We start from the raw sequence: 25,413 nt of genomic DNA, 5'->3' as shown, positions 1-25,413 counted from the left end.
AACACTGCTGATGAGGAAGAGTACCCAGATAGGACATGGACAAGATATGTATCAAGAACAAGTTTGAATCATGTTTACAAGTAGCACCATATGCGAACACTGAGATATTACATCCTATTCTTCAATATAGCGAGAATCACATATACTTCAGACTGGCATCCCTTATATTCACCTCGGAAGAGAGGACCAGGTACTCTATCAAGGATGCATGACAAGACAGGAAAGTGAAAAAACAGACGGATCGAATCAGGGGTAATGAGTTCATAGCAAACGCAAAAGTCCAATCCTCCATTACCCAAAATCTATTCGGAAAGGGAGGAAGGACAAAACTATCTAACGGACAAAAAGAAAATAAATGAAAACCATCCCAATCCAAGGAACCTTTTGTTGGAATGTCCCTTTTGCGGGAAACCAAACTTTTAGTGCCACAATATGGGCATTTGTATTCCTTCAGTTCTCGTCTAGCATTTCGTCATCAATAAGGGGGAAAAAAAAGAAGTTGAACAAAGTTGAACAGAGAGAATCAATAAAGCCCTTAAACGGCACCAGCAGACACCATCTTGTTACGGAGGTAGTTCTTGTAGTCACCGATGGAACCATCCCAGCGGCGGATAGTCTTGTCCTCACAGACCATGATGTCCTTGGCAATCTTGTCAAGGAGACGGAAATCGTGAGAGACAACGACGACACCACCGCTGAAGGCGTTGATGGCATCGGCCAAGGAGTCAATGGTGGGGATATCGAGACCGTTGGTAGGCTCGTCAAGAAGAATCATGTTGGGGGACTCGATGGCAAGCAGAGCGAAGACGATACGAGACTTCTGACCCTCGGACAAGGTACCCATGAGGGCGGTCTGGCCCTCACCACTCAGACCGTAACGGCCGAGCTGCTGGCGCCAGTACTGGTAATCCTGGGACTTCTCGGGGAAGCGGTCACGGACGAACTCCAGGGCGGACTTGGTGAGATCAAGCTGCTCGGAGGAGTGCTGGCTGTAAACACCGAGCTTCAAGTGAGTGTGACGGGAGACACGACCACCGATGGGGCTGAGCTTGCCGGTCATGAGACGGAGCAGGGTAGACTTGCCGACACCGTTGGGGCCGACCAGGGCGGTACGGGAGTCCATGTCGACACCGAGGTCGAGGTGCTCGTACAGAGTATCTTCCCAGTTACCGGAGTAAGAGAAACTGACATCGTCGAAGGAAAGAACTGGGGGAGGAAGCTTCTCAACATCGGCGAAACGGAAGGTGAAGACACGGTCGGCAACGACGGGCTGAATGAAACCATCGGCCTCCATCTTGTCGAGAATCTTCTGGCGAGACTTGGCTTGACGCACCAAGTTAGCGTAGGTACCAGCGGAAGCAATGAACTTCTTGATGTGCTGGATTTCTTCCTGCTGCTTGGTGTAGGCCTTGGTCTGGTTGGTCTCCTGCTCGCTACGGGTCTTGTGGTAAGAATCGTAGTTACCACCGTAGTAGAGGAGCTTCTGGCCACGCATATCGAGCATGGTGGTGCAGACACCGTTCAGGAAATCCATGGAGTGAGAAACCAGGATCAAAGTACGATCCCACTTCTTGAGGTACTCCTCCAGCCACACGCAAGCCTCCAAATCCAAATGGGCAGTGGGGTCATCAAGCAAGAGCAAAGAGGGCTTGACGAACAGGGCCTTGGCGAGGGCCACACGCATACGCCAACCACCGGACATGTCCTTGGTCTTCTTGTTGATGGTGTGCTTGTTGAAACCGAGACCGGTCAGAATGAGGGAAGCACGAACGTGGAAAGTGGAAGGATCCATCTTGTCCATGCGCTGTATAGGATAGTTAGCTTCTGTTCTAGAACCAAAAGGAGAGTACTAGATCTCGAAAAATACGTACGTCATATAGGTCTTCAAGGATAGGGCTGTCAGGACCCTCGTCCTCAAGAACCTGCTCGGCCTTCTTCTCCATATCATCCAACTGGCGTTCAGCCTCACGGACAACCCAGTCAAGGGCACCGAAGTCGGTGGGGGGTGCACCCTCGTTCAGAAGGTAGATATCGATGTGCTCGGGAACGGGGTACTCGCGGGCAGCAATGGACTTGAGGATAGTAGACTTTCCGCAGCCGTTCTCACCGAGGAGACCGTAGCGACGACCGAAGGTCAACTCGAGAGTGGAATCGGTGACCAGGACCTTTCCGTGGAACACAAGGGAGCAAGAGGTGATCTTAACATCGCGAGAGGCGGGCAGAGATGACAGCACACCGGTGGTGACACGATCGGACAGACCGTGCTTATCCATCTGGGCTGTGAGCTTATCAACGGCGGACTGATCCTTAGTGGCGGGCGCATCCTCGACGATGGGGTTTCCGTGGGCATCGAGCTCGACCTTGGCGGCCTTCTTGGGCTTCTTCTCGTCGGCACGCTTGGCCATGCGGGCAGCCTTCGAGGCGGAAACCATGGTTGCGGGTGTGACGGTATAAAAAAAAAGGGGGTTAAAAAAGAAGTAAGGGAACACGAAAGTCACAGGGAGGGAGAGGAGAAAGGATGACACTGCGAAAAGAGATTGAAGAGAAATGCAAAAAGGCTGAGTGGATCGCCTGGCGGGGCGGACAGGGAAATGGAGGGGCGTAGAGCAGTGGAGTTGGTGGTTTGCCCTTATCGATAGAATCCTATCGATTGTGAGTTTAAGAGAAAATAAGAAAGGAAAGTAGAAAGTAGAATGTACTTTTCTCACTTATAAATTTATTTATTTTTGCCTAAAAGTGAGGATGAGTTGGCAAAATTCAAGTGATCAACTTTTTTTCAAACAAAAAAAAATCCATCGGTGGGCCGTGAACAAGTGGATTTTGATTGGGAGAGACGTCACCGTAGTCAATGCCTAAGGTGTCGATTTGCCACTTTGATTTGTGTGATACGCGACTGGACCGATAACAGGAGGGGCTATGTTTGGTTTGGAGAGATAACATGAAACTAAATGATTTAATCTATATCTAGGGCCTCCCCTTTAAAGTCTTTCACTAATCTTTAGCAACACTTCTTGCTCCTCGGCCGAAAGCAACATCCCATCAGGCACCGAAATATCACCGTGTTCTACTATCAACCGCCGAGGAACATCAGTCAGACTATCCTCATAATGACTAGGAACACTAGGTGTTTCCTTGTGAATAGCCGTTTCAACATCCCCTCGAGATGGCGACAGAGGATGTGACGTCCACCAGTACAAAGGATACCGACGCTGGATATTGTTGATGATCACAGCCACAACCTGCATAACCGTGACTCCAAGCAACATGACTGGGAACAGAAACCAGCCCAAAGCAACAGTCGGAGAGTGTGTCACTGCCAGAAGAGCAGTTGCACCCGCCGGTGGGTGTGTAGTACTGGTGAGAATCATGACGGCCGTGGTAAGAGCACAAGCAAGAGCACCCCCAAGCTCAGTATACGCTTCAGCACGAGGATCTAAGGCGAACAACTTCGATATCCCGACACCAAAGAAACAGGCAATGACCTGACTCAGGATTGCATTACGTGGTTGTGCGAAAGGTGACTCGATCACACCGAATTCAATAACTGCCGCCGCACCCTATTATCAAAGAGTCATAGGAGTCAGCCTTGGGGATGTTCTTATTCCACGCTCGGCTCTAGTATCAGACCCGCCATGACTTACAAAACTGCCAACAATCACTGTCGCATCACGCGCTTCAAAAGAAGGCACCCGTTTCGAAACAGATGCCACCAAGGCCACCCCGCAAAACGCCCCAACTAACGACCACAGTGCCACCAGGACGTTGCCTATTGGTTTAGAAGGTCTGTCCCGGTATCCCATCATATATGCAACCGGTCTTGGTACGAGATGCCATCGTGGTGCCGGCACAAACGGGTTCAGATACCGATCGATATCGAAGTTCCAGGTCGTCGGGCGGGATAGCGTTACCGGTCCATGCGGGGATGGTGCCATGCTGAACTGCTGCGATATGCAAATATGCTCTAGGCTCTGGTAGGGTTTCTAGTGATCTGACAGCAGCACCAAACCTCACGAAGACATCTCACTGTGGGGTTCAGCCTTGTCGGGGAATAAAGAAAGAACCTTCCATCGTATCCCGGTTAGTGAGCAATACCTCATCTGTGCGGTTTAACACGCAACCCTTCTCTCTTTCTCCGCGGATGTCAAATCTCCCGACGTCCCCAAGGTGTTGATGCCAGGTCCAATTTCTTGTCCACTCAGCGGATTTACATTTAGTAACATAAACTACCGTTTGGGACTAGCGGCTTGGCACAGCGTCATTGTTCCGGCTTGACGATATTTCCTATTCCGTCTGCATCACATAGATGTATACTCTATACTTCACTCTAGCTACAACTGACATATATAGGTTCTTTGTTTGGAGTATCGCTGAAGTAAGAAATAGAGTTGATTTTTTTTTCCACACAAAGCAGCTCCCCCAGCTATTTGTGTTATGCCTAATAACAGAGCATCCATCTATACCCAAGAGAAGTGAGGTACCATAAAAAGAATCAAATCTCACACCCAACATCCCTCAAACACTCCTCCCCTTCCCCAATATCCAATGGCAACCCGACACACCAAGCGCGCGGATACTCCATCCCCCACTTCACCATAAGCGCCCTAAGATCCGCCTCATGACCAGGAACAACGTTAACAAAAACCCGATCCCCATGGGATCGCGGCTCAGAATGTACCGCACCCTTATCCTCGCCAACCCGGAAGAAAACACACTCCCCCGCTGACGCCTGCACGGTCCCATGTCTGCCCAGTTCAACGGCTAGCCGTGCTCGCACCGACTCCGCCGCCACGGCGCAGCCGACACAGCGCACGGAGACGCAGATGTGGTTTGGGTCTGCAGCGCGAGCGGCAGTTTTGACGGCTTTTTGAGTGGCGCGGGCTAGGTGGTTTGTTGCCGGTGGGATGAATAAGGTTCCTGGACCTAGGAGGGTTGTTGTGAGTTTCCAGTTTGTTGGGGTTGGGCTTATAGATGGGATTTGGGCGGTCGGGGGTGCGGGTTCTGGGTCATGCTCATGATGGTTGGTTTGTAGATTTGAGGGTGAGATTGGAGTCGAGAGGTCCTTGTTTGTTGTTGGCCCTGTCCAGGTGGATTTGAGTAGATTAGTGATTGGCGATAAGAGCGATTCACGTTTATGGGTTATTGGTGGTTTCAGCGGAGAGAAGAATAAATCGTCTGTGTGCCAACGTGGGGTATCGAATTCGTCCGAGCCTTTACTCGCTCTAATTGTGAGCCAGTAGTGGGATTGGTTGTTTTTGGTCAGGAAGTCGTGGACGTATGCCAGGAAGGAGAATAGGGAGGGCAATATTGAGCCGCTGAGCGTGGCTTCTGCCCAGGTGTTAAAGGAAGATGGCAGGTTACATGATTCAAGGGTCAAGAGGGGTCCGCAGTAAGTCCATGAGGACGAGGTGTTCAGAGTAATTGGTTCATCTGGTGGTAGTAGTTCTTTAGACTCGACTGGGTATGGGATGAATCGGAAATCTGGTAACGATTTAACGTCCATGTCACAAATATCTCTTAGCTCAAGATTTGATTCTTCAGGGGCGGTGGAACAATTTGCAAAGCCTTCCGTTCGTATAAGAAAAAAAAAAATCTATGCTCAGACCCCTAGCTCGTGCATACCATGTGACGGGGAGAATCCAGTCAATGGCCGAGCAGTTAGGGGACCCGTTGTTAGGCAGCAATACAATTATGAAAATCCAGATGAATTCCACGTACTTAGAAGGAGACTATTAGACATAGTTTTGGCTGTTGAGATGCTGTTGTGTAACAATGGCATAATAAATATTTAGTTGTCAACTGCAAGGGTATTTTGTATTCATTGGAGCGAAGAATTTTAAATTCCATCCAAGACTTCAATTTATATTGCCTTTTAACTATCAGGTATATCATAATCATTATCACATTTTACAAACCCAAGCTTAGACGTCCAAAGTACGTCCAGTACGGGAACTCTCACGAGCCAACTCGATCAAACGAATGACCTCGCGAGCCTCCGTGCCACTAGCAGGGAGATCACCCTCACCATTGAGAGCGCGAACAAGCTTGCGGTAGTACTCGGTATAGGTGGGGGGCTCCACGGTGGGAACCACCTCCTTGACAGGCTTGCCGTCGTTGATGGTAGTCAGAGTACCGTAACGCTCGCTTGGCTCACGGCCGTAACCCTTATCCTGGGGCATGATGCCAGCCTTGAGCTGATCTTCTTGGATATCAAGGTGGTACTATAAAATAATGTCAGGTTCTTACTTTTCTTTACATCGTAGTCTGCGGGAGTAGATGCTCTTACCTTCTTGAAGCTACCCTTGTCACCCCGCACCCAGAAGCGCAGCTGCTCATCCTCAGGGCTGACCACGGTCGCCTTGGCGGTAACCAATAGGCCGCTGGCATAGTGCAGCAGAACGGTGAAGGAGTCCTCATATGAAGACGAGTTGGCCTCCCGGGCGGAGCCAATGAAACCGGTCACCCGCGCGGGGAGACCGAGCAGGTGCACGGCCTGGTCAAGGAGGTGGGTTCCGAGGTCGTAGATCGCTGAGCCACCGGGGATGACCTTGTTCTTCCACTTGTGAGAGTCGGCAGCTGGCTCCTCGGGACGGTGGCGGTCGAAGTGGGTCTCATACTCGGAGATGCGGCCGAGAGAGCCGTTCTTAACGAGCTTGGAGAGGGTCACGAAGTCGGCATCGAAGCGGCGGTCTAGTGCATTGCATTAGTACGAGTAATGATAAGTCGGACGATGAAACATACTCTGGAACACGGCAAGCTGCTTGTTGTTCTTCTTCGCAATGGCGACGAGCTCATCGGCTTCCTGGGTGGTGGGGGTGAAGGGCTTCTCGCAAACGACTATATTCCACATTAGTTTCTAGATCCAATCTCTATCCGGGAGTTCTGGGCACTTACCGTGCTTGCCTGCCTCCAACGCCAGCTTGGACAGAGCGAAGTGAGAATCAGGGGCAGTAGTGATGATCACTACATCGATTGCGGGGTCCTGGACCATCTCCTCCGTGGTACGGAAAGACTTGACACCGGGGTGGTCCTTCTCGGCATCATCATCTTGCTTCGGGGTGCGCTGGACAATTGCGTAGAGCTTGAGTTCGGGGACCTCCTTCACGAAGGGGATGTGGAAGATCTTTGCGCTGAAGCCGTAGCCAACAACGCCGACATTGTAAGTCTTGCTAGCCATGATGGATTATAGATGGAGAGTTAATTGAGGGGAAAATTAGAAGCAGGGACTACTAGGTATTTATATTGGCATCGGAAATCATTTAGCGGGGGGAACGTGGGAAGGTCCTGGCGACGGCAACGTTGGCTCAAGTGGGGGGGTTTCCGCAAAGGCCGAGTCGGTTTCCCGATGTGGCAATGTTCGACTCTACTTTGGACATCAACTCGGTGCACTCTACGCCGAATTAATAATGAGTATTTCTTTTGTATTCTCTTATGACAAACAAGAGTTTATCTCACTGCCAGTGCCCATGAGCCTCTCAGACAAATGTGTAATACAGGTCTCTGATGGAGAGATCAAAGAACAATGAGCATAGCTCTTCAGGATACTGGAGTCTCTGTTAGAAAGGACCTCAGGAGCCAATGAAATGAAATGGTATGATTCTCCAGGAGACTAAAATTATTTGAGGCGGAAGTTATCCGCTAGATCTCCGCCATGATTTCTCCAACAAAAGAATCGCCCTTCCTTAGTAGCGGCTTATGCCGCTCTACAGTCCCACCTGGGCACTTGCGTCATTCACCATTTCCCATCTATGCTTCTTGCACCCCCACACACCTTGTAACTTCGACAGCATCCTGTTAATTCAACTGTTAGCGACACCGAAACCTTCTTTGGATGATTCTAACTTACCCGCAATCCTTCGGGTTGGTTAAGCTGACTCTCATACACCAAGTTCGGGTTCCCGACAAATTGGAAAGTGGGCACGTCATCTTTACCCACAAAAGACTCTACCGTCCGTTCGCCCATCCCCGTGGTGTTATATCTCTGGGAAGGTCCAGCCTTGGCCGCCTCACGTTTTTGTTCTACCGTGCTGCGGACGTATTCCAGATATGGTGGGTTGCCCGGATGAAGGACATTGTCAGCAGCGAGCACTGAACCTGGCACAATTGCCCCGAAGTGTTCACACAGCTTGAGGTCAGAGGTATACGCCGGTTTGTAATGATCAATGAAAAGCAGTTCCACTTTCTTCACCTCGCCCGAGGTGAGTAGTTTGTGGAGCGACACATCGCTTCGACCGACGATGATACGCACAAAGTCCCGCAACCCAGCTAGCTCGACGAGCATATTGGCAATTGCGGCGAACTCTGGGTTTAATTCTAGACTCAAGTAACGTTCGCCACCGTTTCGACGGACTGCATCGCCGAACAAGATCGCGGAGTATCCCACGTAGCAACCGAGTTCGATCATGGTCTTTGGCTTGAGTTCATCGATGAGGTTGGTGACGATTTTGCCCTTTTCGGCGCCAACGTTCATAAACCGGTATTGTTTCTCAAACTCGTGAATCAAATCAATCACTTTTTGGGGATGTCCCCGGATTTCATCCAGGTTGGGCTGTTCATAGATGTAATGCAGGAGCTTCAGCTCCTTGCCGGCGTCGCTCTAGAGCATGAGTTAGCGTTCATTTCTCACAGGCAGAGGGTCAAAATGCAATTCCTACCGCGGGAAGAACTGGTGTAGACATGGTGTGAAGTTAAGAGCAAGGGAATTGTACAGATGATCTAGGTAATTCCATCCGGGCATGCCAACTTATAGATGGCAACTCACCTCGGGGTTAACCCTGGACTGTGACATACTTCGGGTATAGGCAGTAAATAAGTCCGAGTCGGACCACGCACACCACTCACCACTCTTCATTCACCATTCATTAGTAGATGGCGTTATTACCATTCCAAGTCTGGAAATTCATATACCTCGGAGCTATTTCTTCAGGTAATCAGGACCGAGAGCACTAATTGATTGATAAAGGGTCGGAAACCTGATCCCATGTAGTAATTCCGGGCATTTCCTAGCCCTGGAGGTCAGATCCGAGACCCGCGCCGTTAGTTCTAAATAAATTTACCCAAAGACCCAGATCCTCCGAGATTCTTCACATAGATCGAGGTCTTTAGGTGTTTAAATGTTTAATATGGAAAGTGCATCGTCACATCGTCACACCGTACTCAATCTGCAGCCCAAGCCCCTCACTAATACCCAGCCACCGCCAAATCACATTTTCACTCCTTCTCAGCGACCATGTCCTAGGTCTACTCCAGACTAGCCTTTCGAGGTTTTTATTGTTCTCAATACCTATGGTCAAATGACCAGACACATTTATCCGTTAGTTGCGGTGAGACACAGACTCAGCATGTCAATCAAATCCGCCAAAGCTTCAGTGTCATCGGGGACTTTGTCACGAGTATTCTGGCATCTTCTTCGAATATGCCTTTCATTCTCATTGATATTTGTCGATAACACCATTCTCGTGGTCGCGGGATTATTAGCCTATCTCCGGTCAACAGCCAATCGACGCCAAGCGACCAAACGGAATGTACGCTTTTACCCGAAAACAGTCCTCATCACGGGCATAGGTACGACTCACGGGCTGAATCTGGCAAGGTCATGGGCTGTAGAAGGCCACCGCGTGGTTGGGGCCGATGTTACAGACCTAGATCTGCCCGTACGCTCCGGCGGGAGCATGTCCAAAGCCCTGGTGGCATTTTACCAGATTCCCAAGGATCATTACATCTCCCGGCTACTTGATGTTATTCACCGCGAAAAGGTCGATTTGTGGATTCCATGCTCGCCGAAGGCATCCTCCATTGAAGATGCCACAGCCCAACAGGTCGTTGAGAATCACACTAGCTGCAAGTGTATCACCTTCGACACCGAATTGGCGGCTTGCTTCGCCCATCCTGATTCTTTCAGGCAGTTTGTGATCGAAAAGGTCTTCCTGTGCTGGAATATCACAGGGTCCAATCGCGCGACTCTGTGCACAAGATCTTGCACCGGTCGCCCTCCAAGAGCTACCAGATCTTCCGAGCAGCTCCATCTGCGAATGAGAAGGCTATGCTCTTACCAAGACGTACGCTGAGCAAGACATATACGGTAGTTAGCGAGATTCAGATATCCCAGGATCGGCCCTGGATTCTGCAGCAACAATCTCGTCTCGGAGAGATATTCGCAGACCTACTGATTGTGCGTGGCCACGTTCAAGCCATCAAGGTTCGGGTTTCAGATTCTGGTTCGTCTACGTGGGGTGCATCACGTTTAGATGAGGCTCTGGCCGCTTCGGTTCATAGGCTCATGCAGATATTTGCTGCCAAGGGTGGTGTTCGCTTGACAGGCCATCTCTCCGTCAGACTCATGGTCGACGAAGAGTTCGACGCGCATTCTGTCCGACACACTATCTACATCGCCGGCTGTACATCTGGCGCCAAAACCGTCGATAACTTGCTGTATGATGTACCTTGCCCCATTGCAGGGTATCTATCTGTGTTCCCTTCCAATCCAGCCGATACAGCCAACATCGCACCCACACTGTCATCAACCCGTTCAGCCCCAACATTTGCCCGAGCCGCCATTCTTCCCGCTGCTTTCTTGCAGTTTTCGTTGTTTCACTTTGCGCTCACGGCTCTTGAGGTTGTTGAGGCAGAGCTAGTGAGACTGTTGTTCTGGAAAGATCCCCTGTTCTCTTTTCTTGATCCGGTTCCCTGGTGGTGGCAAGTTCATGTCTATCAACCTTTGCGCGAGATCTGGGTGTTGATGAAACAAACACGAGAAGCAGGATTGACTTGATATATGTCCTTTATGTATTTCCCTTTATCTTAGCATGAGTATACGAGAAACGAGACTATGATGTCAAGTGACAGACATGTGCCAAGCAAAGTGTGGCGGAGTTCCCGAAATAGTAACGGGCTGTCGCCTGGGCGATGTGGAGGACGTACGTATACCCTATAGAAACAAGAGGATCGGGCAGAGAGATTAATAGTCGCATTGAATATTGAACTCTTCAATTTACATATCTCTCTACCGTTCTGGTTATAATAGTTTCAAAGTTGCGACATTGCGACGGAAAATCGAACAGAAAAAAACAAAACAAAACAAACCGACACTTTTCTCCACGCAGCCTCAGCCCGGCCAAGACAGACCCCCCCAGGTCTCATTCTTCAGGTCTCGACTCTGTTCCTGTCTCATCTCTCACCTTTTTTTTTTTTTTTGTGCCGTATGACTTCACGATAGACTATCTCCTCACTCCGAGACCAACCCCTCCCTTCCCTCTGGGCCATCAAAAGCGCAACTCCCTTGCAGCGCTCCTACACATAAGATGATGTTTCAAATGCCGTCAGGCGGAAGCCTCGGACGGACGAAAAACATAATACATTTCGTACAAGGATTCATTATCTTCCTTGCATGGGCATTAACCATCGCTATATGGACTAAAGGCGACGGCATCGATGGACGCACAGGCTGGTACTGGGGTCTGGTGAGTCTTCTATTCCTACGTTTCTGATATTTAAAGAGTTCTTTCATTCTGACGTACCATTACATGGCAGTGCTGGTTGAGTATTCCTGGTCTGGTCTACCTGGTGGCAGTGCCAATGTGGCCACGTGCCCGACGCTTCGGTAACGTGTATGCCTTCGCCTGTGTCGACATTCTCTACGCGATTCTTTGGCTCAGTGCTTGGATCTGTCTCGCCTCCTATGTCGCCCAAGGAAAGTCCAAGGGCTCAAGCAGCTCCGACGACAAGTCCAGCTCGGACTCCAAATCAACCACCAAAAGAGCCGACGACACGAGCACCAAGACCGGATGCGATAATTGGGCATACGGAAGCTCTGCCAAGTGCAAGCTGAGCGAGGCAACTACAATTATTGGTGTTTTCATTTTGTACGTGAATCCCTTCTAACTCCGCGACACAGCGGTCCTTTGAGTGACACTAACAACCAAAACAGCATCCTCTTCGCCATCACCGGCTGGATGTCCTTCCGCAACGTGGTGCACTTCCGTCGCACCGGAACTCTCCCGGACGCCGTCTCCGATCCTACCTTCGCCGCGCAGAGCAAAGCCGCCTTTTCGTCGAACCCAGCCCACGACTTCGAGGAGGATGACGATGACATGCGTTCCGGCCAAGGCGGCGGCATGGGCGCCTCGTCCCGCGGCGACCGCGATGAGGACTATGCGCTCCTGCACCAGAGCGAGGTGGATGACCTAGGCAGCTCACACGGCCGGACCGCGATGCAAGGCTCCTACGATCCCACCGCCCCGGCGCCCGGAGGCATGCTCCATGATTATAACAACACCGGCTACGGTGGTGCGCATGGCCAGCACTATACGGAGCCTTCTACTCAGTACAACCCGTCGGATTACACCCCGTCTGAGTATACTGCTCCCACTGGGTTTAACGGCTCGTCGGTAAACTACGGTCGACGGCCGAGTTAAGTACAGGGTGTTTTCAGTGTACATGGAGGCATAGCTCAATGAAATACCCGGAGGATTGATGAGTTGTCTTGCTTTTTTTTGCGCCTTGGATATTGACCATAGAGCGGTGTTGGGCGCATCGCTGTTTACTCTGGGCTGATGCCCTTGTCTTTACTATGTTTCTCAGTGGCCTTTTGGCCCTGTGATTACGATTATATGTCCTGCTTTTGTTAAATTGGATCTAGCAAAATATAGATGTATTGCATTGTAAAATTATATGTTCCAGTGGTGTTTTGTAGAATAGAATACATTGGTGGACAATATATATGTAGGTGACATCTCCGGGCTGAGATATGATCACTCTGCCCTAGAAAATATATCTTTTTTTCGAAAATATGAAGCCATGGCATCCTCACATTTTCATGATCTTATCACATTAGTTACCTTTTCACCTTTCATGGTGGCTCATAAGAAGAGGGAAATAGTTTAGATAGCACCAGGTACCAGTATTCTGCCACCGCTTTTTCATATCAGCGGGTTTATGGACAGCTTGCCCTCTTGCCATCATCATCTCTTGACAAGTACAAACCCGAATATTGACCTCAAAGTGAGCCTTGCTTTGTGGAAAGACTAGACAGTACATCCAGAACTGTACCTTGTATGAATTAACCCATTCCTCCATCAGACCTTCCCATTCCACCACCGAAACCCTACCCAGTCACACCACAGCGCATATACTAACAACCTGAGAAGCAACAACCGACTTTAAAACGCCAACACCGAGACCTCCGGTCTCCCCAACCCCAAAATGGCCAGTGAAATCGATATCTACAACCAATACCCATTGTATATGGACCCAGCCACCAAAGCTCTCTCACTCCCACCCTCATCCGCCCAAACACCCTCCCAAACAGCCGCAATCAACGCCGAACTGGAAGAACTGAACCAACTACACCGCGCCCTAATCAGTCTCGACCCACCCAACATCCCCCCGGCGCCTCTCCCCGTAAACCCCAAGCGCAGCGCACAGATCTCCAAACTCCGCGACAGCGCCAACACCGCCCACCGCAAATCCAACTACGAAGAGGCAATTAAGCTGTACTCGTACGCCATCGACATGGGACTCAGCCGACCGGGCTGGGAGCCTATTGGCGTTGCACGCGAGGAGTTGTCTGGTCTTTATGCGAACCGCGCGCAGGCACACATGGCGTTGCAGGCTTGGCCTGATGCGTTGGTCGATGCTAAGGCGAGTGTTGACTCGAAGCCTGTTGGGAATGTTAAGGCTTGGTGGCGTATTGCTAAGTGTCTTGCGGAGATGAGTCGCTATGAGGAGGCGCGCAGGTTCTTGCATAAGGCGCTGGATATTGAAGGGAAGGATTCTGAGGGTGGGAAGGAGCTGTTTGCGTTGCTTGGGGAGGTTGATAGGGCTTTGTTGCGGGGATTGTCAGCTTAAAATTGGTCTATGTTTTTCGTTTTTGCACAGCTGGCCTTTTTGTTTCTGTGTGTTGGCTAGACTGTCTTGAGGCTTTTATGGTTTATTTGGTTTTGACTGCATGATTCCCTCCCTGCTGGGATGTTTCGAGGCGTTTATGTGATTTATATGTTGACTCAAGACACCTTCTGTCCGTTCATCTTCGCCGTTACTTGCATCAAGATTTATTATTCTTGTCACCTTTCAAGCTTGAAAACGAACCACTAAGCCTTAAAGGTGGACCTACGACGTCCCGATTAGGCAAAGTATGGCCCTTGAGTTAGTTCCTTTTCAGTTGCCTTTGCTTTTCCACAAACAGATAAAAAGGTTCTTCATATAAGATAAAATAATAAGAGGCTAGTAGCTTTACAAATAAGAAAAGTTAGGTCAAACCCCGTCTAATATATATAAAGTCATCACCTAGGTATACAACGCAGCTACCCAAGTAGATTCATTTCTTTCCAGTCTTTTACTTCACACCATCTCCATCACCTTCAGGGCTACCTAGGTACCTATGTATATACCCTTCGTTACTTCGTCTAGCTATCAAAATGAAGATCATCCGATTATCATAATCATTTCAAGGTTCTCTTCTTCACTTGGCAAGTAAGTAATCGTGGAAGAGTCAGATCCATTGCAAAAAAAAAAGACCTCGCGATTAATTAAATGACCAGGGCACTTTTATAGGGCTTCGCTCCCACTTCCCTGCATTGGGCATATCGCGATTCCCGAGTAAGGAAAACACCGGAGAAGCAAGTCCTGATAATGGAATGTTAGTTGTGAACAAACGAGATTCCTCTCCCACTTTGTCGCACCGGAACACCATACTCACATGGCATATGCGAGATCGTGTGGGGGATGCGTGGGTGAACAAGAGTACCACAAGCAATGAGTCTCATTCGGCGCTACAGCTGAATGTGGAAAAACTCGAAGCTCAAGTGGAACAGGAGGATAAAACCTGAATTGTACGAATGGCTTCCCTGAAGTTCTCCTCACTTTCTATGCTGGTTCGCTTCATGTTCATTGGAGCTCAAATTCTAAGCCCTCTTATTTCTCTTTTCTGTCTTTCCCGGGATCTGATGGACGATACCAGCGCTCGTTTTGAATGTCTAAGATCTCTCGATCGCTCTGGTGTGTGTAGTTGATGTTTTCGCTTACACGATTAATACTATATTAACTTGTCTCCGGTCTCTTTAATACCCCGAGACAATGGCGACATGGTGTGCAAAAGATAGCCAATCTTCATAAAGAGTAGAAAAATAAGCTGGATTCCAGAAGATCTAAAAGGGAAGAAAGGTAATTTATATACAAGTGCACGCTGAGAAAACCACTAATCCAAAGCAACATCGAATCTCATCAGATCAAACCAAAACACTAGATCCATCACTCTTCTTGCAGGCACAAGAGCTGGTGTTAGCAGCCACCTGGGTCGGTGTACTCGCAAAGCTAGGAGGCACATCAAGGACCGGGTTTCGGTCAAAGAAGTTGCGAGGACGCAGAAGAAGTGTCATTGGCTCCGCAGGCATGATCGGGTAATCCTCCGGCGCGGGGAAGTGTGTCAGGCCGAAAGTGTGCCAAAGTACGACGTCGGTGTTATCAATAGAGCAATTGGGTCCAGCGGCTTCGATCCACGCAGGTAGACCCTCCGAGGGTTCGCCGGAGGTCTGTGGGACGTGGCGACCAGCTGGGTGGACTTGGTCGTCGTCATCTAGAGAACTTGGTCAGAAAGGGAACAAGGTATAAGAAGGGGAAATGGAAAAACTCACATTTAGTGACATGGACGGCATGGCGTGCAAAGCCAGCTCGCTTCCAGACTAGTCCGCCTGCCTTGGGGAGCAGGGGAGGAACATCACGGCTCACGAGCTTGTAGCTGACGGGCTTCTTGCTATATGGGTTCAGCTTGTTGGTATTGGCCATATCCCAGGTACGGCTGGTAGACCCGTCATAGTCGGACATTGCCTCGAGGGGTGTGGAGTACTTTGTCTTTTTGGCGTAGAAGGCGTTTCCATACTTGTTTTCAGCACTGCCGACTTCACCGGGTCCTTGCACTGCATCTACCTGGAAAACGGTATTGCTTGGCCCGTCGATGTTCGGGTCTACACGGAGACAGAACAGGTGCTGGTGGTTGTGGGCGTTGACACCCGGGTACACCTCAGTTCCCCAGCCCTTGGTATCCTCGCCAGGGTTCATGGCATAGGTGTTGAGGATTCCAGTCAGCTTAATCTCGAGTTGAATTGTACCGTCCTGGTGGAAGATCCAGTACACACAGTACTCGTAGTTTGCTGCGGTGAAGATCTGCGAGATGATGAGCTTTCGGCCGCGAGTTACGACCATCGACTCGTCGCGGAAATCAGTGTGCTTGAATAGGATGCCGGCGTCTTCTTCATGGATGCAGATGGCGTTCTTGATGATTGTGCTGGCGCCGGCACGGTTGACGAATGCCGCGTCCATGTAGTGGATTGCGCCCTTGCAGTCGCATCCAAGTGTCAGGCTGTTGGTCATGTATCCGCCGCCGTACTCGCCCAGGTCGAATGCGTGCTTGCGTTGGTGGGGATGTTCCGGGTTACCATATGGCACGACCATCTCGGCCAGTGAAAGACGCCAGAAGACAGGACGCACATTGCCCTTGTCGTTGAATGTGATGTTGTTCAGGACAATTCCTTCGCGGTAGTTGAAGCCGACGTGGATGTTCCAGTTCTGCCATTCGATCGTGCGCCCCTTGATCTCGAAAGACACACCCTCTGGCTGGGTGATGTGAATTGGCTTAAGATCGGTGCGGTATCCACCTTCTTTCTCGATTGCGGCTGGGTGGTAGTTGTTTGGAGCGGCCTTGCTGACCGGTCTCCGTACAGGCGGGACGTCAATGTGGATGATCTCCTTGGTCTCGGCGTTATAGATGGGGCAGAAGTCCAAGGGATAGGTATATTGGGAGTCATCGGGGTGAGGGCGGTAGTACATAAGGGCTTGTTGAAGACGGACACCAGTTCCAAATCGCTCATCGTATCCAATTGTCCATGCTAGAATGCCATTCGATTAGTATCAATCTCCAATAAATGAGCGAAATCCACTTACGGTCACAGTAGACTTTGTGCATATCCTCCTTCGGAATTCCAATAATACCGCATTGCTCGATGACCTTAGCATCCTTGCGTACAATATGTTCAACCTCCTGCAAATCCTCCATGGTAATCAGAGGCTGAACATTTGGTGTATGTTGCCACTTGATGATCTTCTTCTGGTCCAGATCAACCACACCATCGTAGATCTTACCGCCAGGCGCAATGGCAACAATATCAGCGGCTCGAGTCGGGCGAGGAGCCTTCTCTGGATCAGCCACCCAGGCCATCATCTGGGCCTTACGGGGCTCATATAGAGTGACCGCATTGAAGTTGAGCGAGCCATGCTCTTTGCGGACAATGCTAACAACCGCATCAATTTCCACTGTGGAAAGGGGATCAAGTGGGTGAGGCAGCGGCGCAGTGGCGCTGACCTGATGAGTCAATTGTTGTAGTCGGTCGAGAACCATACTGTGCGAGAGAGATATAGATGGTGATGATTTCAATGTGATGAGGGCAAAGCGCCAACCAAGTCAATCAGTCGCTAGAGAGTGGAAGTCAATAAACCTGCTTGAGTTCTCCTTCAGATCCGGGCCTGCAGACTATTTAACAAGTAAGTGGTATCTCCATATGTCCATAGCGTTGGAGGTATACTTCCATCCGATTAGATAAAGCCTATTTGCGGAGGCCGGATCCGATGTCCTGATTTGGATTAGCGCGCTATCTCCAATCCCAAAAGGGCCAAGAGATGCGTGTCTGCATCTGGATATTGATATCGTCTCTACATTATTCATGTCGTTTGTCACATCGCGGGGTAGAACTAGACAATTCGCATGAGCGTCCTCGATTGGGATCGCACACTCGACCTCAATGACAGTTTGGAGCTGCGGGCTGTGTCAACTGAGAAGATGCCTAGATATGTTGAGAATATCCCATAGGATGTTACGAAGTCCATTGGGACAAGCCGAAAGGAGCCCATGAATCTACAAAACCAGGCCTTATTGAGCGAACAGAAGCCATAATTCCTATACATAGGACACAGACAGGTCCGATCTAGCTACAAGGAGAAAAGAAAAAAAAGCGACCTAGATCACAAGAACGAAAGGCACAAGGCCACAATAGAGCCTATCAACGCCTCGTAAATGGATTCAAAACCAGCCATATCAAACGCCAGGCACCTTCCTGCCTAACACCTTCATCCAGACGTAAGAACCCGGCACAGGGAACGAAACCTACGCAAGGCCATAGGCGTGAAGACAATGCCGAATATTGAAGAAAAAGAACATGATGTTCTCGTGTCTATGTACATACATCACATCATATCAACCCCAGGTGCTTCAGGGACTGTGTCTCATGCCCGGCCCATTTGATAGGCTCCGGGAGTCGGGGCATTGTAGCCAGCTCCGTGGTTCTGCGGTGTGTGGGCGCCAGCTCCGTGAGACCCAGTATTGGGAGTGCTGGGGGTGCCGCCCGAGTAAATGGTGGCACCATTGAGGTTTGGTGTTTGCTGGGCCATGTTGTAGGCTACTGCGGGCATTTGTCCGTTGAGGCCCCAGATTTGGCCGGAATATTTGCTGTCGTCAATTTCCCCTCCGAAAATGAGTTGGCGCGTCTTCCAGTAGATCTCGCCGGTCACTAGGGAGTCTGAGCCAGCCTGGTGAGCAATTCCAACGCGTTTGACACCAAGTTCATCGGCAATGTCTTGCAAACCAGATTTCTGGCCTAGGTTGGTCAGAATCTGTGCTGCAGCCTGGGTGAGAGGAGAACCGTTGACGGCCTGATTGCGACCGGCGTGCTTCATGAGGTACTTGATGTCGTAGAGTGATGGGAAGAAGATGGTGAGAAGCTTGTGGAACTCCTCTTCATTTTCAGGAAGCTGGGAGCACAGCATGATCTTCATCAAGTAGCCAAAGTCGTACCCGGAGTGGAAAGAAACCCAGTGGACGTCATCCAACAGCACCAACCCGGAGCTAATCAGAAGAGCGCCAAACTCAAAAGGATCAATGCCATTCTTTTCGTGCATGGCGAAATCGATTCCAGATTTGGCAAGCATGGCTGTTGACTCCTGGGCGTACATGTCTCCTTCGAGTGAAAATCGGAAGTTGAACTGCCATGTGCAGGGAGCGGGCACACCATATGCTTGCCCATTGGCATCAGTGCCTGAAGCTGGGGGAACCTCTCCTTCATCATTGAATAGAGTGATGCCCAGTTGGATCATCTTCAGAAGATCGACATTGCATCGGAGGGTCTGATAATGGTAATCTGCTTTGTTCGAAAATGAGCCGATCGGCCGAGCAACAATACCAGGGAATTCAGTGTCCTAGGTTCTCGTTAGTAAACGTTACTTGCTACTTACAGGAGACATCTGTAGTTGGTACTTACCATGCTGATGTAAGGGTACTTGTCGACCAACTGCCTCAGCACCGCCATCTCATGGGCCAGGTTGTGCTTCCAGACATCTCTAATTCTTGACTTCACTGCACCACCCTTTGCTTCGAGCGTTAACCGACCGTCGTGACCCTGGTGTAGTTGCTGTTGTTGCATTTGCGCACCGCGCGCGAATCCCATCTGTGCCGCATGACTAGCCAGACCGGTGCCGCCGCCATCACCTGCGCCAGATCCCGGAAAACCGCCTACCGCCATGCCATTTGCAATTCCGCCGGATAATGTAAAAGGGTTGATGTTGGTATTCGGATTGCCTGCGAAGCCAGGATGACCAAGCGAAGGGGGAGGTAGCGTATTTCCAGATTGTGCGTGTGCGGGGTGTTGAGATTGAAGGTGAGCTTGTTGTATGTTGTATGGAGCGTTCAAGCCAGAAGGCCCATATCTGCCAACGGGAGGTGGCATTTTGTTGTCTCGAGGATGCGCATGGATGAAGTGAGAGTTTCGTGCCTCGAAGGCGGGAGAGCTACTTGGTCTACCGTATTCGGTTAGCGCGCGTAATTGCCAAGCACACCTCTTTTCCTCATCTTCGGCTCCTCACTGTGTCACTTTGCGGTTGATTGCGGACTAAGGGACCAAGTTACAGCCCTTTACATCTTGTTTCTCTTTATTTCCGTCTTTCAGTAATATTTACTACCGGACAACTCTCACAATGCCCGCCCGTAACCCCACCGGTTTCGACCTCGCCCAGTACAAGGCCGCGGCCTCCCCATCTTCCGTTTGGGCCAAGCGGGATCCATGGGCTCGCAAGTACGTCAAGTGATGCCGATGTGATGCCAATTGTGGTAGGCACTAATGTATTATAGTGAGGCCTGGCGCTACAGCGGCCCCTTCAGCAGAGCCAAGCGCTTCAGAGGTCTCTTCCCCGGCTTCGGTATCGCCTCTGTCGCTTTCGCTGCCTACTGCACATACGAGCACTTCTTCTTGAAGGATGATCACCACCACGGCGATGCTCACCACGGTGACGGTCACCACTAAAAGGTTGTCTCTGGAGACCAATTGAGAATGCCGCCGACCGACGGATCATCGAGCGGAGGACGTATACCCCAGGCGACAAGAAAGAGTCGTCTCGCCCCCGCGAGAACCACAACCGGGTTTTGGATTACAACGCCTACAGCTTTGCCAAGCCCGGGAGCTTTTGTCGTGTTAGGGCGGAGATGCAGCTTCTCGTGGCTCATAAGGAGCGTAGCTTCCAGATGGCGCTTTGGGTTTGATTTGTCGAATGTACATAGCTTTTGTTCCACTACTACAACCAGATGTTTCTTTATTCTTCGATCATCGACTTCTACAGGAGTTTTGCCATTATATATCGTGAGCTGGTTATCAAGGTTGGTTTGGCTTTGAGCTTCTATAAACACGTAATATCATTATCGACATGAACCCCCACTATGCATGTTTGGGACCTCCAACTTTTGCTTTTCTAGGTTACTCCTCGAACACGAGCGAGATACCATCATCACCGGCAGTGACAATACGCTTTCCATCCAGACTCTGTACGAAGCCCATGATGCCACCGGCTTGCTCGCCCTCGTCATTTTCCGTGGCACCCATGTGTCCCTTCCACTCCCGCATCAATCCCTGAGAAGCTGCGGCGGTACCACCGCGTGCATCCCAGCGTCGGACCACACCATCCAGGCCGACAGATGTGAGCATCCAAGAGCGGTTCTGCTGGGCTGCGGAAGCATTGGCAAGGGGTCCTTTGTTGTTAGGCAGGAACTCAACCTTGACAACGGCGCTTCCCTCGTGGGCATCCCGAATGTGCCGACGGACCGCAAATCGATGGGCCGCATCATACATCACAATCGAACCATCCACAGATCCGGCAGCAAGGAGGGTGAATGGGGCCTGGGAGAATGAGAGTGACTCAATGTTGTCGGTTTGAGTCTGCAATGCAGCCATGATAGTGCCTGCAGCGGTCGAACTGGCTGCCTGCGAGGTCTTGCCCTTACCCTTAGCTGCAGGGGCACTTGCTGCGACTCGAGGAAGGCCAACGACTCTGATGTGGCCCTCAGCACCGCCCACTGCAGCAATACCACCACTGGGGGAAATGGCAATGGTGTAAAGACCACCCTCCACGGCGAAGCGCTGATCCTCCGCATTCAATCCAAGGATGGCATTGGTACCTGGGGAGTACTCGATGCCAGCGGCGGCGGCAGCTCCGAAGACGTCGTAAACAAAGAAGCTGGCGTCCTCAGAAACAGTGGCTAGTAGATTTCCATCAGGCGTCCATGCGCCTGCAGTGCATGATTCGGTGTGAGAGAAGAAAGTCTGAATGATGGAGATAGGCTGGCTGGGGTCGGTATGATCGATACGGAAGACCCAGGCGCTGCCATCATTGGAACCAATGGCAATGACATTTTGCGTGCTTTCATTGCCCTGTTGGTAGGGGCACACGGCCATCCAATTGATCTCTTCCACTTCCTGGACCTCACCAAAGAACTCCCATGCGAGTCCGGTCTTCTGAGGTGTGGTATCCCGATAAGCTCGCAGCTTGCCATCCAGGCCCGCAGTAATGGCATACTCTCCTGCAGGCTCGGTGAAAACCACGGCATTCACGGTGTCAGTGTGTCCGTCGAGCTTGGCCAGGGGCAAGAGAGACTCGCGCTCCTTGGGCTGAGGGTTTGATTCATAGCTCGATGGGAACACAGGACGTGGTGCGGGTGTCGAGTCAAAGATGTATGCTGTGTCATCTCCAGAACCGGTCACAACAATGTTGTTGTGAACCGGGTGCTGCGCAACGCAGAATACAGAGTCTGAGTGCGAGTCGAAGTGTGCTGCGGAATCGTTCTGGAAGGTGATCTCATCTTCGATGGTCATATTCTCGTCGGCGTATTCTTCGTCTTCCCCTTCCGACATGGGGTGATCCTCATCACGTTCGAAGATCTCTTCAGCATCGTCGGCCTGCAGATAGTCCTCCTCTACATTCTCGTGATGCAGGTCGTTTGAAGACATTTTTATTTTATTTTATTTTTCTCAATTCGTGCGTTGGTGGGAGACGAATAATATGAAGTTGAAAGGAGTGATTGATGACCAGTCACTCGTTATAAGACCTGGTCCCAAACAATATTGAAGCAAGAAGCAGGTTGTTAAGGCAACTCGAAATGTCCTCGATCTTTTTTCTTACCTCCCCGCTTAGAAATCCACCACCCCGCGGCAGATCATGCTCTGCGTCTTACCGCTTTAGTGACCGCTTTTGTGCCACCACGAAACGCGAAATAGCCTCATTGGAGGGTTTGGCTAGATTTATTGAATTTTTTTGTGAATATATGGCCACAGTCCTGATTGTAGACTGTTTAGTTACAGGTTGCATTGGTTATTTGCATTTGCCTGGGTGTTTCAAAGCGGGAAGAAACCATGACCCCTTTGCAGGAGTCTTACCCTGTGAGCAATGCGGCAAGATCTTCGGGCGTAAACACCATCTGAAGCGCCATATCCTAACTCATACTCGCCCGCAACTCCATCTTACTTGTGAGCAATGCGGTACAGCACTGACACAAAAATGCTATGACCGGGGACATGTTGGGTCGAAAGAGTTTAAATGTCGCTTTTGTCCGAAGTCCTATACTCGAAGGTATCGCATAGTGTCTGCGCTGCATACATCGTTTCAATTCTGATCCCCCGCAAACATTAGGCATAGGCTCGCGGCTCATTTGAGGAAACACCACGAGGGAAAAAAATATAAAAACAGAGCCGTCGGATCAGACGAGTCCTTTATCTCCACACAATATTCAAGATCCGAGCTCTGTCTCTTCAAACATACGTACATCACCTTTCCCATTGAATGAAGATACAACAAACCAAACTACTCCAAGTCTGGCCTTACCTGCTACAGACCCCACTACACAGGATCAGGTTGATGTCTCGCATGATCTTATGGAAATATCAGACGAATCAGAAAATGATGAGAACGGCCCAGCATCGCAAGCAACACCCCCTGTTAATCCTACGCATGCCTGGGCTCCTCGTCCGCGCGTCCCAGCATCGGGTGCCCGTACTCGTACCCCTTCTGCCCCTCTTGCTCATGCTTCAGCAAGCTCTTCCAAGCCAGCCCGCCAGTTGAAATCATCACTTCCAAAAATGCGGCCTTCAGATGAGCGCTTCTTGTTGCCTGAATCCCGTTACAATGTGATGACCAATACTTCAATATATTAGTCACTTAAGTCATATCTTGTGAGCCTGGGGGAAACAGAAGATGGGACATTTCCATGGTGGAGGGTCATCCAAGACTTTGTGCACTTGTATCTTGAACACTTTGACCATGAATACCCCGTGATTCACCCATATGCTCTAGAATTCGGACATGACAAAACCTCATGGATGGTACTTTTAGCAGTGGTCACTGTTGGGAGTCAATATAGCGTTTTGGGCAATGCCAGTCAATTTTCAGCATCCTTCGGGGAGATCCTGTCTCAGGCAATAGAACAAAACGTAAGTTTATTTCCTAGCGAAGACCCGTACCCCATATTAATCAAATCAGCGGCCTCAATCACCCGAGTCAACAACTTTATCCTATGCACAAAGCGTATTCCTTAGTGACGTCTCCCTGATGTTTGGCGGATCACCCAAAGCCCAGTTGAAGCTGCAGTATGAGCGAAATGTACTTGTCACCTTGGCTCGTGTCTTGAAGGTTGATCCATGTATGAAAACAAAAGCGTCACAAGGCCCAAGACAATGGAGAGCCTGGCTGGCAATAGAATCTCGTACACGTCTACTTCATTATATCTTTCGTATGTTCCACCTGTGACAACCTTGGAAGCTACGAACGCCTTGGCTAATCATTCACCAGAACTTGAATGTCTTCAGCTCGTCTTATTCGATCGTCAGCCGATATTTGGACAGCATGAACTCCCCGAGGAGTTCCCCTGTCGCCAATCACTGTGGTGTCGCAGGAATGCAGACAATTTCGTCCATGTATACCGGTCTGACCAAAGCGAGCCAATGTTATTTGTTGTCGACCAGATATCTCAGGATTAACCATGGCCTTTAGATCTATCACAATCTGTATCCACGCAACTTGATGTCAGAAAAGCCAGTGAAACCATGGCAGGAATGGATGCTTATCGCCGAAATCTCTACATTTTGTCTCCTTACAGCGAGGAGAGATTGTTCCTTGACAAAATGGCATATTATTCCGTCTGGAAATCGAGTCTAAGTTCTCAAGTCACCGGCGTGCCAGTTCCGCACCAGTGGGCCCACATTACACCAACCCCTTCGGCCTTGCGCGCAATGATGTTTCGATCGATGGATGAAGTATTTGCAGCCATCCCCACCTCGGCCAAACCCGACTATATTGCCGCTCGGGATGTCATTCATCATGTACTATCCCTTCTCCGGGTAGTATCGCTTCACATGCTCGAGTCATTTTCAGATTGGCAAGACGAGGAAGCCGACGTCGACGCGTCGAGAAGTAGCCTAAAACATTGGATGGAAAACAATCAATCTATTGCCAGGAAATGTCTGTGGCATGCTGCATGTGTTTTCAGCGCATTGAAAATAAAGCAGAAATTCGCCTGCCATGATCCTCTCTGTTTCCTGATTGCTTTCTTCTATATATGGGCATTCGACACGCTCATGGTCGCTCCTGAACTCGAAAAGCCGCAAGCTTCAAACAAAGAGGTCCGCTTTTTAGACACCAGGGAAATTCAAATTTGGATTGCTGAAGGGCCAAATACTCCACTCAATCTGATTGGGGTCGGCAATCTGACGGGCAAAGCAAGCTCCTTGCGTCTACTCACCGAGGTGCACCAGATCTTTTCAAAAACGCAAGTCCTGGTCTGGGCTTTGCCGTGGCATTGCGTCTGCAGTTGATCAAATTTTGAGCAAAGAGACAGCTCCTCAGGAAGTCCCTCAAGTGGCCCCCTCGGGAGACAGCAATACCCAAGTGGTATGAAAGCTTTGTTATTTACTCTCTGAAATAACATATTATTCATTCAGGGCTATTCTAATGATACCCGAAGCTTTGTGGCAGTCGAATTTCGAAGGTTTCTGAACCTGTGATTTCGACATGTCAATCCGTCTTCATTTTAATATCAATCAGACTATATAACATTGACTA

The 25,413-nt window shown here is 50.0% G+C and overlaps 13 protein-coding genes across 13 annotated transcripts; 5 read left to right on the top strand and 8 right to left on the bottom strand.

Annotated features, from left to right (window-relative positions):
* Positions 1-535: 535 nt before the first annotated feature.
* On the bottom strand, positions 536-2,432 carry N7487_000773 (ATP-binding cassette family ATPase ARB1; the record flags this gene model as incomplete). Its single annotated transcript, XM_056868521.1, has 2 exons — positions 536-1,804; positions 1,872-2,432. 2 exons carry the CDS (start codon positions 2,430-2,432, stop codon positions 536-538), a joined length of 1,830 nt encoding a protein of 609 aa, XP_056733305.1.
* Positions 2,433-2,978: 546 nt separating this feature from the next.
* N7487_000772 (HPP family protein) lies at positions 2,979-3,932 on the bottom strand (the record flags this gene model as incomplete). Its single annotated transcript, XM_056868520.1, has 2 exons — positions 2,979-3,557; positions 3,642-3,932. The coding sequence occupies 2 exons, from the start codon at positions 3,930-3,932 to the stop codon at positions 2,979-2,981; spliced, it is 870 nt and encodes a 289-aa protein (XP_056733304.1).
* A 557-nt stretch (positions 3,933-4,489) lies between these two features.
* Positions 4,490-5,500, bottom strand: N7487_000771 (uncharacterized protein; the record flags this gene model as incomplete). The annotated part of the gene is made up of 1 exon (XM_056868519.1): positions 4,490-5,500. The coding sequence occupies one exon, from the start codon at positions 5,498-5,500 to the stop codon at positions 4,490-4,492; it is 1,011 nt and encodes a 336-aa protein (XP_056733303.1).
* A 418-nt stretch (positions 5,501-5,918) lies between these two features.
* N7487_000770 (putative NAD binding Rossmann fold oxidoreductase) lies at positions 5,919-7,174 on the bottom strand (the record flags this gene model as incomplete). The annotated part of the gene is made up of 4 exons (XM_056868518.1): positions 5,919-6,218; positions 6,284-6,687; positions 6,739-6,834; positions 6,892-7,174. The coding sequence occupies 4 exons, from the start codon at positions 7,172-7,174 to the stop codon at positions 5,919-5,921; spliced, it is 1,083 nt and encodes a 360-aa protein (XP_056733302.1).
* A 569-nt stretch (positions 7,175-7,743) lies between these two features.
* N7487_000769 (O-methyltransferase) lies at positions 7,744-8,675 on the bottom strand (the record flags this gene model as incomplete). Its single annotated transcript, XM_056868517.1, has 3 exons — positions 7,744-7,788; positions 7,844-8,593; positions 8,652-8,675. The coding sequence occupies 3 exons, from the start codon at positions 8,673-8,675 to the stop codon at positions 7,744-7,746; spliced, it is 819 nt and encodes a 272-aa protein (XP_056733301.1).
* A 615-nt stretch (positions 8,676-9,290) lies between these two features.
* On the top strand, positions 9,291-10,768 carry N7487_000768 (uncharacterized protein; the record flags this gene model as incomplete). Its single annotated transcript, XM_056868516.1, has 2 exons — positions 9,291-9,901; positions 9,943-10,768. The coding sequence occupies 2 exons, from the start codon at positions 9,291-9,293 to the stop codon at positions 10,766-10,768; spliced, it is 1,437 nt and encodes a 478-aa protein (XP_056733300.1).
* Positions 10,769-11,297: 529 nt separating this feature from the next.
* N7487_000767 (uncharacterized protein) lies at positions 11,298-12,410 on the top strand (the record flags this gene model as incomplete). The annotated part of the gene is made up of 3 exons (XM_056868515.1): positions 11,298-11,456; positions 11,527-11,858; positions 11,924-12,410. 3 exons carry the CDS (start codon positions 11,298-11,300, stop codon positions 12,408-12,410), a joined length of 978 nt encoding a protein of 325 aa, XP_056733299.1.
* A 787-nt stretch (positions 12,411-13,197) lies between these two features.
* N7487_000766 (uncharacterized protein) lies at positions 13,198-13,842 on the top strand (the record flags this gene model as incomplete). Its single annotated transcript, XM_056868514.1, has 1 exon — positions 13,198-13,842. The coding sequence occupies one exon, from the start codon at positions 13,198-13,200 to the stop codon at positions 13,840-13,842; it is 645 nt and encodes a 214-aa protein (XP_056733298.1).
* Positions 13,843-15,221: 1,379 nt separating this feature from the next.
* N7487_000765 (peroxisomal copper amine oxidase) lies at positions 15,222-17,386 on the bottom strand (the record flags this gene model as incomplete). Its single annotated transcript, XM_056868513.1, has 3 exons — positions 15,222-15,568; positions 15,627-16,877; positions 16,933-17,386. 3 exons carry the CDS (start codon positions 17,384-17,386, stop codon positions 15,222-15,224), a joined length of 2,052 nt encoding a protein of 683 aa, XP_056733297.1.
* Positions 17,387-18,267: 881 nt separating this feature from the next.
* Positions 18,268-19,763, bottom strand: N7487_000764 (CCR4-NOT core DEDD family RNase subunit POP2; the record flags this gene model as incomplete). The annotated part of the gene is made up of 2 exons (XM_056868512.1): positions 18,268-19,236; positions 19,299-19,763. The coding sequence occupies 2 exons, from the start codon at positions 19,761-19,763 to the stop codon at positions 18,268-18,270; spliced, it is 1,434 nt and encodes a 477-aa protein (XP_056733296.1).
* Positions 19,764-19,845: 82 nt separating this feature from the next.
* N7487_000763 (NADH dehydrogenase [ubiquinone] 1 beta subcomplex subunit 3) lies at positions 19,846-20,603 on the top strand. The gene is made up of 2 exons (XM_056868511.1): positions 19,846-20,108; positions 20,165-20,603. The coding sequence occupies exons 1-2, from the start codon at positions 20,011-20,013 to the stop codon at positions 20,334-20,336; spliced, it is 270 nt and encodes an 89-aa protein (XP_056733295.1). The 5' UTR covers positions 19,846-20,010; the 3' UTR covers positions 20,337-20,603.
* Positions 20,604-20,783: 180 nt separating this feature from the next.
* Positions 20,784-22,310, bottom strand: N7487_000762 (WD40 repeat domain-containing protein; the record flags this gene model as incomplete). The annotated part of the gene is made up of 1 exon (XM_056868510.1): positions 20,784-22,310. The coding sequence occupies one exon, from the start codon at positions 22,308-22,310 to the stop codon at positions 20,784-20,786; it is 1,527 nt and encodes a 508-aa protein (XP_056733294.1).
* Positions 22,311-24,398: 2,088 nt separating this feature from the next.
* Positions 24,399-25,166, top strand: N7487_000761 (uncharacterized protein; the record flags this gene model as incomplete). Its single annotated transcript, XM_056868509.1, has 1 exon — positions 24,399-25,166. One exon carries the CDS (start codon positions 24,399-24,401, stop codon positions 25,164-25,166), a length of 768 nt encoding a protein of 255 aa, XP_056733293.1.
* Between the last annotated feature and the right edge of the window lie 247 nt (positions 25,167-25,413).

Source organism: Penicillium crustosum, assembly GCF_028827405.1.
Source record: "Penicillium crustosum strain IBT 35664 chromosome Unknown utg000001l_segment0_segment0, whole genome shotgun sequence".
NCBI classification, from domain to species: Eukaryota; Fungi; Ascomycota; class Eurotiomycetes; order Eurotiales; family Aspergillaceae; genus Penicillium; species Penicillium crustosum.
The sequence above is the reverse complement of the archived record's forward strand: the minus strand, read 5'-3'. Positions and strand labels throughout refer to the sequence as shown.

Excerpts from the sequence above, each read along its gene's own strand:
- N7487_000763 (XM_056868511.1), top strand. The coding sequence starts at position 20,011 with ATGCCCGCCCGTAACCCCACCGGTTTCGACCTCGCCCAGTACAAGGCC. Across the intron at positions 20,109-20,164 it reads CGGGATCCATGGGCTCGCAA|TGAGGCCTGGCGCTACAGCG; the intron begins GTACGTCAAGTG and ends AATGTATTATAG.